We start from the raw sequence: 12,722 nt of genomic DNA on the forward strand, positions 1-12,722 counted from the left end.
TTTACCCACTTATGAGCAAATAAGGCATATAGGTTTATTGGTTTATCATGTGCTGTCATATACTGCTCCTTCTTTCTTGAAATACCCTACCTTCCATGTCAGTCTTTCTCTTTTTCACCAGCATAGAAAGTATACAGTATGATAATAATTATAATAATAATAATAATAATAATTTTGTAGCAAACTGCATTTTTCCTTTTCTGCATCTTCCTTTGTGAGGATGGATTGTAGTTTTGTGAGGATGGATTGTAGTTTTGTGAGGATGGATTGTAGTTTTGTGAGGATGGATTGTAGTTAATTGTAGTTAATTATATCACAGAGATATTGATGATAACATAGTCGATGATAACTGGATGTGAATCTGTAATGTTTTGTGCTCCTTCCATCTGCTCCCCCTGGTGACTGTTAAGGGTCGTATCTTTGACACCCCGATCTAAACCTTACACAAAGTTTTAAGTTCCTTCCTCCATATGATGTCACCACTTCTTAAAACAACTAAAGAAGAACTAGATTTTTAATTTTTTCATATATACTGCTAAAAAAAATTAAGGGAACACTACAATCATACACTGGATCGGTACTCTGACACTGTTTGGTTCTGAGCACAAGTAAAACTTTTGAGGTGAGTGTTTTGTTTTGCAAGAACTGTCAGACATTCTACTCTGTGAATGTAGTTTGAGAGTGCAGAAAAGGGTGGAAGGTTTCAAAAAATGTGTTTTAACAATTGTGGAAAACTGTAAGTTTTTTGAACAGTATATATATTTACAGAGAAAAGCAGTTTTCAAAGTTAAAATCATAAAGTAACATTTTATTTAACAGCTCAAACTGTTTTACTTCACAACAAATAAAAGGAGTAAAGCACACAATAAAAAAGAAGAGATAAAATACACAATCAGTGACACAAAACAGTGAGGGTCAGAGAATAAAGAAACTTAAGAGTAAAAAAATACTATTTTACAAATGTCCATTAAGCACCTCTCCTCTCTTGTACTGGCCCCCTTTAAATAGGGTGCACATCGCCGCCATTCTCTAGGTCTCTTTTTGCTTCCTCTCAGTCTCTCACAGCACAGTAAGCAACGTGTGACTCATAAAACATATGGCCTAGGCTAATTAATGTTTATTTATTAAACAGGCACATAGCTTGATAAAACACGTGAAATAATGTATTACTTAATATCAAATAGAAAATCCATACAACTAATTAATGTCAGTGGAAACTATTAATACACAAATGGGCTAGCAGATATACATAATTGCATTGTTAAGCTGTTTCCCTATTCTCCACATGGACAGATCAGTATATATAATAGTCTGTTACATGGGGCCTTCTGTTTTGCCAGTGAAATTGAACTTACACCAGATGGAGAGGCACAAACAAATTGGTTGGATGGTATATATGTCCATCACTGTGGATGCTTTGTGATTGGCTAATGAGGCTGGACCCGGTTGTAATTTCACAGCATTCATGACTGTCTCAGGAGAGCATCCAGATTCTCAAGCATCCATAGAATTTGGCCATAACATCCGTTTAAGCAATAAGCCCCGAGAGGCCGTAGGTTACACTGATTCTACAACAGCTAAGGGGCGTTGCTAGGCAGGACACGCTAGCGGAGTCCCTAAAACCCCCCTTAGCTGTTGTAAAGTCAGTGTAACCTACGGACTCGACTGGCTTATTGCTTTTCTAAAACTGTTACTATAAATACCTGGCAAAATTTCATAAAGTGAAGGCACAGCAACTAGAAATGTAAAGATTTATTCATAGATAATCATTCTTCCGCCAAGAAATATATTTTCTCTAATTGAATGGTTGCCAAGCAACGTCGAGACGCAGCTACTTTAACTTTTGTATCAAGTTATGGTAGCGCAGTAATATAGAACGAAATGCGGTCAAGGTGTATGTTGGATTTTACAACGGCATCGAACACAATTCAGCCAATCACAATCAAGGACCGGAACTATCAGTTTTAGAATTGGTCATAACATCCGTTTGGTCATATTAACGTCTGTCAAAGGTCCAGACTGCCGCTGTGAGTCTAGTTCCAGGTACCTGTTGTTTCACTGTGTGTTGTTGGGTGTGATGACTGAATAGGTTTCTGGCACGTCTGCAGTCTGTCCTGCTGGAGTGGACCCAACACTGTCCGGCTGCGGTCTGAAATGAACCACTGAATATGGTTCAGGCACATCTGAGGACTGTCCACTGGGTCCTGCTGGAGTGGACCCAACACTGTCCGTCTGTTTCCTGATGTGTACTACTGAGTACGGTTCATGCTGCCGGACGCCCACTGCATAGGGAGCGCCTATGGAGAACAGTGTCGGGGGTCAGTGTAAAATATACATTCATTCATTTACATTCGTTCATTTAGCAGACCCTGTTATCCAGTGACATGATGCTGCATTTTATAAAAAATGAAAGGTCAAAGGTCAAATGTATTTGTTCAGTGCAGAGTCAAAGCAAGTGTAAGAGAAAAAAATGCAAATTCACACACCAAAAATAGCTCCCAACATTCACACATTAACAGGAGCATTTCTTGGTGGGGGAGTTTCCTTATTTCCATATTTGTTTTAGGTTTGCTTTTATAAACTAGTTTTGGCATCATCTTTAAATTTCCTTTGACATTAAAATAAATTTTGTCACTCAAATATGACTCGTCGTGAGACAGGACAGAAGTGATGTCACTGTGCGTGGTGACAGTGTGTGAGACAGGACAGAAGTGATGTCACTGTGCGTGGTGACAGTGTGTGAGACAGGACAGAAGTGATGTCACTGTGCGTGTTGACAGTGTGTGAGCAGAGGGAGGGGACTCACAGTCTGGCTCAGTGGTGCCTTGGTCCCCATGGCAACTCCTGGAGATATCATGAACAAAGTGAGCACAAAATAACACCAGAAACACATAACGCTGCTTTTATTACTGTCTCTGAATGAAGAAGAAAATGTGTACCTTTGCATCATTAGAGATTGACTTGCTGTTGAAACAGGAACATGTTAAAACAGGAACATATGAAACGTTTCTGAGATAAACACAACTGTAAAACGGAGATACTTCCTAACTGGAAATATTTAACCCCTGATAAACAACTCCGTTCATAAACTAAATGAAAGAGTGCGTTCAACATCTTGGGTTTCTAACCCTGCTTCATGATATACTGTATGAACTGAAGGTTACCTTTGTTGCTCTTCATTTTTTGTCTTGCAAGCAAAAGTATGACAGCAATTAGAATGATGAGCAGGACTGCACCAGCCACATACCAGCCCACATCAGCTCCTGCAGATCAGAAACAAGAGACCCACACAGTGAGCAGTATTGTATTTGTAAATCTGACTGAAAATGCATTTCAAAGATTTCAACATACTGACATCGGACACAAAACAGCCTTATCAATACAAATACTACTATTACTATTGTTGCTGCTGCTACCATCTAACTACAACTACTGCTATTCACACTGCTGATACTGCCACTACGAATATTGGTACTACAACATTTTATGATCATAACATCATGATAACAATGATGATAATGATTATGTTATGCGTCACAGTCAGTGTGGAACTAACATGCTCTTAACATGCTCTTACCTGGCTTCTTCCTGCAGTGTGGAACTAACATGCTCTTAACTAGCATGCTCTTACCTGGCTTCTTCCTGCAGTGTGGAACTAACATGCTCTTAACTAGCATGCTCTTACCTGGCTTCTTCCTGCAGTGTGGAACTAACATGCTCTTAACTAGCATGCTCTTACCTGGCTTCCAGCAGTGTGGAACTAACATTCTCTTAACTAGCATGCTCTTACCTGGCTTCTTCCTGGTTGGCTCTGGTTGGCTGTTCCTTGTCACATTGACTGTGATGCTGCGTATTACAATCCAGTGTCTTTTTCTCTTTCTGTCTTCTGTGTCCAGCTCACTTTGGTCCTGTGTGTTTTGTCCATCAATGTTGTTTTTTCTCCGTCTCTTCAGCTTGTTCAGGACACACACGTAAACACCGCTGTCGTTAAGCTGGCTATTGTTGATACTGACATCATGAGAGGTCCAGTGCAGGTTACGTCTTGAAGGACCTGGTGAGGTGAAGCGTGCGTCTTCAGAGCAGATCTGGTCATGACGGCCCTCACTGCTGCAGGACGATATGCAGGTGGCTCTCCCATTTCCACTGTTCACCTTCAGCCAGTAGATCACATAGGACCAACGACGGTGGATTGTGAAGAGACAGCTTAGAAGGATGGCTGACCCTTCAGTTACATTCTGTTGAGTTGGCAGCTCATGCTCAACTGTAGACAAGAAGAATAATGTCATCAGTACAAAATCTCTGAAAATATTGTGCCGTTGGTGATTGTAAGTGTCTACTGTTGAATGAGTGTTCCCAAAATCCTGTGCGATTGAAAGTGTGAATGAGATAATGTGTACATGTCAGTTATTGTAGTTGTATTTGAGTTACCATATGGTGTATATGTTAGCTTCTTTAGTCTCTCTTTGGTTGTGCCTAATGTGCTTATCCCCGTATTGATGTGTATGATAACACCCTTGTTGTGTGTTGCATGTACGACAGGCCTGTAGTCAACACCAACTTAAGTCAAGACTGAGTCAAAAGAGGTTCAAATCCAAGACAATACTGAATCCAAAACTGTTCTAGACCAAGCCCTAAGTGAGAGACCGAAAACAGAAAACTAATTCTCAACACCACTACTAACTATGTAATTTTCTTTTTACACTATTTTATACTTTTTCAGGTAAAAGATTAGTTCTGTAATGTCAAAGCACAGCCATTATAGATTAATTTTGAATAAATGAAACATCTATTTTGTCTGATCATGGTCAGATAAATGAAAAATTCTAATTTCTAATTTAGAAAAATAGATATATTTTAAGCATGCGTTGGACTTGGTCAAGACCAAGTAGAAAATTTGGCAATACCAGTGGCCAACACCAAGACAAGTCCGAGTCCAAATACCAGCGGGTCCAAGACTGAGACAATAAAAAAAATTTCTTGATTCTGGACTCGAATTCAAGACCGGACTCGAGTACTACAGCCCTGATGTACAGTTGAGATTATCCGTGTGTTGCACTTTATTGTTACATGTGTTGGCTGTGATGCCTGTTCCATTATATGGCCATGCTGGCCAAAGGGGACCACTGGGTGTGGTTGCTACAGCTGATAGCAGTGTACTGTGCAATTATTTCCATTCCACATAAAACATAGTCCGGTGTTTTTACTAACTAATACAAAATATCAGCTCACATTGTGTACCTCCAACAGCTACAATGTAAGTGTCCACAACATCAGGGTGAGGGTTGAATGAGTATATTGGCTGAAAAGTGCAATCACAGACACAAGCATAGAATCCACTTCTTGCTTCTATTTGGTATGTTCCATCTTCACCACATTCTGTTGAGCAACAGCACAGAGGACCTTGTAGACCACTTCCTTCTGGGTGGGACCCATTGGGAGTTATTTCTTTCTGCCTTCTGTCTAAATCCACCTGGCTGTTCAGTTCTCCACCACATCCTTGTGAGCAGGGAACTGTGTCAGTTATCATTGTCTGGCTTTCATCCCAATCACAATCCACCTGGTTGTCAATCCGCCAGAGAGAAGCCTTACAGGACAAGGTGATCTTACTATCATCATCATTGTCATCCGTCTGATGATAGAAATAAGTATGCCCTAAACAATAGAAATATTCATTAGTTCAGCATTCAGAGGATTCTTTCTTTCCAATCAGCAGTATCTCCTTTACTTTTGACATCACATCACACTCTACTGCATCACATTCAACACTAATGGTACATAGAACAGAGAGGAGCCTGCACACCTTGATGGATTATTCTGCAGGTGCAGCTATTTTGCAAGGACAACTTCAGGGTAACAAAGAAAAAAATAAAAGTGCATTACTCCAAGGTACAGCCGGTTTAAATGATAAATTGACATTTCGGTCAGTAGCCTAAGACCTTCATCAGAGTAACTTTGTTGAAGAAAGCACAACATATTTACAATAAGTGCAAAACAGGAACAACCAATTAGGTGTCCTAACTAATATTTCAATTAATTTACAAGGGTATTCAATTGGTTATCAACATCCATAGCCTACCATACATTGAAATAATTCTCTAAGTTCAAACAATATACATAAACATTTGAACATAACATAAATATTGTTTATGTTGTTAACATAAACAATATACAACTTTAAATACTTTTATACATTCCAACATGATAATGACTGAATCAACAGAAATCAGTGACAAATGAACATGACATGTACAAGTTAAAGCATGACATTGAGAGTAAGTTCTTCATTTAACTCCTTGTTGTAGCTCTGCAGGGTGTATATCCTGAAAGCTTTGCATTCCTTTTTGGGCACTTCACTTTCAAAGCAGTGGTGCTCTTTAAGGACATAAAGAAATGAGAAAGTATTTCCCACAAATCTGTTTCCGTAATGCAATGATGCCTTTTCAACAAAATGTCTCTTACCGTAGCATTTCAGGAGGAGATGTGTCAGTATAGCAAAGCCGAATAACCCCATTGCTGCTCACAGTCTGAGTTCAGACTGAGGAAACCGTGAGCTGCTGTCAGACAGCAACCACATTGTGTACACTGCATCTGGTAATATCTGATTGGTAACAAATTCTGCTGAAGTACAAGAGGGGAAGTGGCCAATCAGGGAAAAGGGTTTGCTGTGTGTGGCTCACCAATGCACAATAAATGGTTAATGTTGCTTCATGCTCTTGCCATGGAAAAATACTGACTTAAACAGCCAGGAGTGTGACACATTCAGAGGTGACTGTAGAATTAAGTCAATGTTTCTGTTCATTGCTATTCCTGTGGTATTCAAGGCCCAGTCTTTTATGATTTAAACACTTTTTTACTTTTTGTCAAATTCAGCTGAATTCTGCTCAAGTTTCTCCAACTGTTTGTTCTGTGTGAGCTCAGAAGTGCTTAAGTTTCAAGTTCAAAATTCAGGTTTATTGCGTCGTGTGCATTTAAAGGTACATTGTACAATAAAATGCAATTAAAATTTGAATGAGGTTTTGCCCTGGCTCTCCCTCATATAATCTATAATACATATGACAATAAGCAATAAGCAATCTGTGGTGTTTGTGCCCAGTTCAGGGCTTGGGCCAAGTGGCACGACATGTCTCAGGAGCACTGAAGGAAGGGCTGCATTTGATTGGCTGTTTGAAGGGCTGCATTTGATTGGCTATTGAGCTCAAATATCATCAGTCTTTCACACAGCATCAAGTTTGTAACATGATGCCCCTGTGATTTTGTTCCCTTGCAACAAACATTACCATCTACTCTGGGAATCCAGAGTTCTTGCGGAAGCATTTGCTCAGCGAGAGACTCTGGCAATGAGTAATGATGCACGTTACTTTTGCCCCTTGCATCGCGGAGAACCAATCACATCTGTGTATCTGATATAAGCGGGCCAGAGGCGAGCTAAACAGATGACAGTCGTGGTGTTATCCAATTGCGTCGAAGTCCGGAATCAGTAAGTTAACATTGGTCGTATAGTGTCCAATTGCGTGCAGTGAGATTTTCAAATGCATGCTTGGTGCTGCTCCTCGAGCTGGGCCATTACATTATTCATGGCCAGGCCCTTAATCTTTTGGATCCAGGCTAATAACCATCAGGCATCTACAGAGAGGGAGAAAACACCACTTGAGGCAAGGGGTGGGGTGGTGGATCTTGCTCTCATGTAGCATGATCTAGAACATATGTGGGCCTAATCTAGAACATAACTGTGTTTGATATTTTCTAGAGCACATATGTGCCTGATGAGGGGTGGATTGAAATCTGATCTAGAATGGATCCATTCAAGAGTCAGACATTGCCTCCAGTGTGAACTGTTCAGAACCCTCCCTGAAGTCTATGTTCCTGGTGCAATTCTGATCTGAGGCTGAGGGGGGCGCCAGAGGCTCACATTACTGTGCCATCACCTGAAGTGCCAGAAGTGAGAAGTAAAGAAGTCACTCTCTAGTTTACCATCAGAAGTAGTCACTGGTGTGAACCTCTTCTAATTAAACTGACTGGAATCAAGAGGTTGTCAGAGCAACAGTGACACCATCTGACTCTGACACACACACACACACACACACACACACACACCTGACCTCTAACCTCTTGACCACTGCAGAAGCTGCCATTCCCAGGGCCAAGGCATCCAAGTGTTCAGGCACCATGTCTGAATTCAGGCGTGAGCTAGTATGCTTAAGATTTGAAAATAGGCAATGAGACTACAGATGTCTTCATAACAGGCTTGTGCAAAATTCCAGAATTGAATTGAAACTGGCTTATAAATTCAAATTCAATTCTTGAATTTCACTTGCATTTCAATTGAGGTAGCAAACAGGAAGCAGAATTGCAATTCAAATTGTGCACAACCCTGCTTCATAAATGTCTGATAACTTCAGGCACAGACATTTCTATTGCTTTAAAGGAGAATTCCGGTGTGATATTGACCTAAAGTGTGTTGAAACACGTATGTCTCATAGCTCACCTCGGCTTGTCCCCTGCACTCAGAAATCAATGCTACCAACACAGTGTTTCGTTGTGGTGCCTCGGGCATCGGCCTAGCCATGCAAATAAATCACTGTTTTACAACATTTACGAGGCTCAAAGTAGCTCCATACTTCATTGGTAGACTTCCGAGGGCCTTGACATTTAAAACGAGACATAGAGAACTTTGAAAAAGCACTGGTAGTTTATACAAGACGATTTATACAGACAGTACCTTAAGGAATTTTACCATTCGACGCCATCTTGAATTTAGTCACGATAAGTCGAGCGACGAGTACGAACGAACAGGTATGATAAGGGATCAGATTCCAAAAATAATTCAATGGAAATGCATGGATTCAGTTGCTGCAAAGTCTACCAATGAAGTATGGAGCTACTTTGAGCCTCGTAAATGGTGTAAAACAGTGATTTATTTGCATGGCTAGGCCGATGCCCGAGGCACCACAACGAAACACTGTGTTGGTAGCATTAGCTAACTAGCGCCAGATTTCTAAGTGCAGGGGACAAGCCGAGGTGAGCTATGAGACATACGTTCACACTCGTTATCATATTTCAACACACTTTAGGTCAAAATCACACCGGAATTATCCTTTAAGCCCTGCATTCCAATTCTATTCCAGGGATGAGGCTGTTGTTATCTCACATACTGTAATGTTTCCTCCATAAAAGTAGTACTTGTAATTATGGCCACATCAAAGTCCTGACTAAATGATATATGCTCATATAATCTGAGACATCATGGTAACAGTGTTGCTTTTCCAAGAAAGCCTTCCAAAATCCTTTTCCGGGTGGGAACCTATTGGCAATAACATTTGCCTCTCATGACATGTAACCTACATATTTTCTCTTTGTATGATATCACAGGGAATATTTGCTGTGGCATATCTTAAACAGATTACATAAAGGTTGAAATTTTAAAATTTCAGATCTGACACTGGACCATTGTTGTAATTGTCAATTCTTTTCATAGTCGATTAATCTGTTGATTATTTTTGTAACACCACAAACAAAAATGTTGTCCTCAAATGTTAATTATGTTAATGTTAATTTGCCTTATAACCTTAAGATGGCCTATTTAGTTTAGGCTACTGTAATGGAGGATAAAATAAAATTACAAACTTTGAGGTATTTTCTTTTACAATAAAATAAATAATAGAAATTATACAAACCAATGAACCCTGTAGCCTTAAATAGTTGGTGATATTTGACAACTAGACTAATGATTGATTGTTGCAGCCCTAGTTCTAATTGACAACATCTAGATTGGCTATAGTGAAATATTTCGAGTGGAAGCACACTGACATCACAACTGAAACATGTAGGCCTAATTGCATTTGTCAGATACGCAATGAAGTATGGTAGCCTATAGAATAGGCTATGTTAATATTTGAATGTAACAAGCCTTCTCCATCCAGAACGAATTGCAGAGTAGACTAACTTCTCTCTGCCAAATCTCTTACATAACAAATATGGACTTGACCAAGAATAAGCTTTCCTTTCTTCCAAAAATGACACACTGTTCCCCATGATTTCGAATCTGCTTCTGTTAACCATCATTTGATAGCACATAGCCTACTATGTGTAGGCTACATGATGACGCTAACTCCAAATCCAACCCAAATCATCTGGTGGGATTCCCTCCGGGAGTGTCGCGGCGATAGGTCGCTCCTATTGGCTAGAGGCAAAAGGCGAATTCTCCATTTATGGATCGTTCGCGCCGTCCATCTCGTCAGCCAGCAGCCTCGAAGTTTAACTTTCCAGTTCGCCTGGAACGCGACAGTAGTCTGTGCCACTGCGCGTCGAGATCGTAGCTCGAACGCAGCTCCGCAGTATGGACAGGGAATACGGGTCCTGAGGACATTCAATCCGACATTTTCAGGGAGAACATCTGGCTTATTGCTGTGCGCTGGACTTTGTCGCCTCTTTGAATCTACGGACTGGTATTTGGAAAAGGACACATTTTCAGAAAATACACCTGTTTGTCACATCGATCGTCTTAAGCCTGCGTGCCATTCACTGAGGACTGCTTGTTTACCCAAAGCCAAAATGGTAAGTCATTTGGAAAGCCTTTGGCATTGTTTTTAGATTAAACTGTTACATGGAATCTGCGGTCCGAGCTAGGAAATTGTGAGAAGCATCTTCTTCAGAGATTTGGAGAAAATATCCTGGTTATCAAATCGTAGCTCTAGCTAAGTAAACACTGAAACTTTCGCTTCGTAATCAGGCAAAAATGCTGCCTATGACAGCCGACTGCAGCTAGTTTTTTACAGTTTGGCAATTTATGTTACTGAAGTGTACTATTTGTGTTTTACAAACGTTTCAGTGCACTGACAAAACAAAAATAGGAAAGGAATAGTCGATATACAGCATTCTTCAGGTAATGTTGAATAGGCCAATACAATGGAACATAATACATGTAGGTGCGTTACATGGCCACTTGTCACACCTTTTATAGTGGTAAACATTATTTTGACGTGATCCAGAGAGCGCTCTGGGCTTCTGCTCCATATTTGCTGTCAAGGTGTGAACACGGTCACCTCTCTGTTAGCAGTGCGGGTGTTACCTATCATGCCGCATTGAAACGGCTTATCGTTCTCCTCGAGCTGAAACCTCCCGTCTCGTCTGTCCCACTCGCTTTTGTGCATCTCCGGTATTCGAGCCCCTTGTGAAACTCACGACCAGCTTCACATTTTCTCAGTGTTTCGGTCACATCAGCAGTCTAACCCGGCAGGTTAAAAGCTGCACACTGTCTGAGGTCACCAGGACAGACAACATGGCTCTTTGCCAGTGTGTCTGTTCTATAGCAGTACACATATAGAAACCTTTGGCAGGTTGTCTTACTGTATCTGAAGTTATTTTGGACTATGGTGATGACAGTCCAGTTTCGGTACACTGGTGGAGCCTAATGGAGTCTTTGCTAAGACAGATATTCTATCTCTGTGACATCTTGATAAGAAGTAAGGGATCGGCACTCTGACCACAGACATCATGTGATTTTCAGACAAACTTTTTGGATGTCTCAAAGCGACAGCTCCACCTGGTTCAGGTGACATTTGAAGGTTTGAATGGGCAATGGAAGAGAATGTTGTACAGCTTCACGGTCACTGACCCCACCGAGGTAAACAGTGGTGTTGAGGGAACAGAAGCACTGCATCCATGGTTACCCACCATGGCAACACACTTACCTGGCCGTCACATGTCTCCTGACTTCCTGAATACTGTATGCAGACACGACACTGCCCTAACTGGATTTAAATAGACTGATAATGCAGTCAGAGAGGTGTGTGTGAGAGAGTGTGTGAGAGACTGTGTGTGTGTGTTTGTGTTTATGTGTGTGTGTTTGTGTTTTATGTGTGTGTGTGTGTGTGTGTGTGTGAGAGAGAGAGAGAGTGTGATTCTCCATGTGTGTGGTATTTGTGTGTTTTGTGAGACCGGTTTCTCTAGGCTGATGAATGCCCCGGTGTGTTCCCAGTGGCAGTGGTGTTGTGAAGGCTTCTCTTGCCTCCCTGTGCTGGGGCTTTGGTCCTGATCTTTTCTGTGCCTCGTCCAGTGACTCCTCTTTCCCCATTGTGGCCAGACAGGCAGGGCGCACACCAGACACCATGCGCTTCAGCGAGCCCTATGTGCTGCTTTAAGTTGGACGTACTGGTGGTCTGCCCTGACCGAGCACCCTGAAATCCACGCACACCCAGTCTGTGTATCTCTCCCCTTACAGAAATCTGGCCTACACACACACGCACACACACACACCTGAGGGAGAATCAGTGTGTCACTCAGGACTGCCTGTTTGGGTTTATTATGGCCAGGCCACGGAGGTCAGGTCCTGGTCAGGTGTGTGTGTGGCCTGGTGTGTTTGGGCTGCTTTGATGCAGATCTCCTGTCCTGTTGGGAGACATGGCAGCGTCTTCACATTGATCTGCAGAGTGTCTTGACCTCTTACATAACTCCTATATGGTCACTGGCCTGTATGTGTGTGTGTGTGTGTGTGTGTGTGTGTGTGAGTGTGTGTGTGTGTGTGTTTGAAACCAAACTCATACCTGGGTTTCAGGGCGATGCTACCTTCCTCCTCTGTGATGGAGAACAGGTGAACTGGAGAACCGGTAGAACCGGTTCCGCCAGTGTCAACTCTGGCAGCCCGCAGATTCACAGAAGGGGAAAATATGCAGCCTGCAGAACAGGTTCCCCCTTAGGAGTGTACCATGAAGCAGACACACACA

The 12,722-nt window shown here is 41.6% G+C and overlaps 2 protein-coding genes and 1 long non-coding RNA gene across 4 annotated transcripts in view; 2 read left to right on the plus strand and 1 right to left on the minus strand.

The window, feature by feature from the left end:
• Window positions 1-2,055: 2,055 nt before the first annotated feature.
• Window positions 2,056-11,557, minus strand: LOC121694886. The gene is made up of 8 exons (XM_042075288.1): window positions 11,069-11,557; window positions 6,460-6,618; window positions 5,230-5,652; window positions 3,791-4,261; window positions 3,165-3,263; window positions 2,940-2,964; window positions 2,807-2,844; window positions 2,056-2,297 (listed from the first exon to the last, which is right to left on the minus strand). Exons 2-8 carry the CDS (start codon window positions 6,509-6,511, stop codon window positions 2,056-2,058), a joined length of 1,350 nt encoding a protein of 449 aa, XP_041931222.1. The 5' UTR covers window positions 6,512-6,618; window positions 11,069-11,557.
• LOC121694903 lies at window positions 2,235-5,185 on the plus strand. 2 transcript variants are annotated; one of them, XR_006025937.1, is made up of 4 exons: window positions 2,235-2,318; window positions 2,661-2,864; window positions 3,196-3,292; window positions 3,954-5,185. It is a non-coding gene; the product is annotated as an uncharacterized LOC121694903 (long non-coding RNA). The 2 variants fall into 2 exon arrangements; XR_006025938.1 differs by having other exon boundaries at window positions 2,291-2,318; window positions 2,705-2,864.
• The window catches only part of myo1ea (myosin IEa), a 71,727-nt gene continuing 69,228 nt past the window's right edge, over window positions 10,224-12,722 (plus strand). The window contains 1 exon segment of the mRNA XM_042073985.1: window positions 10,224-10,554. Coding sequence (XP_041929919.1) covers window positions 10,552-10,554 — 3 coding nt within the window. The 5' untranslated portion in view covers window positions 10,224-10,551.

Source organism: Alosa sapidissima, chromosome 20, assembly GCF_018492685.1.
Source record: "Alosa sapidissima isolate fAloSap1 chromosome 20, fAloSap1.pri, whole genome shotgun sequence".
Classification (NCBI taxonomy): Eukaryota; Metazoa; Chordata; class Actinopteri; order Clupeiformes; family Clupeidae; genus Alosa; species Alosa sapidissima.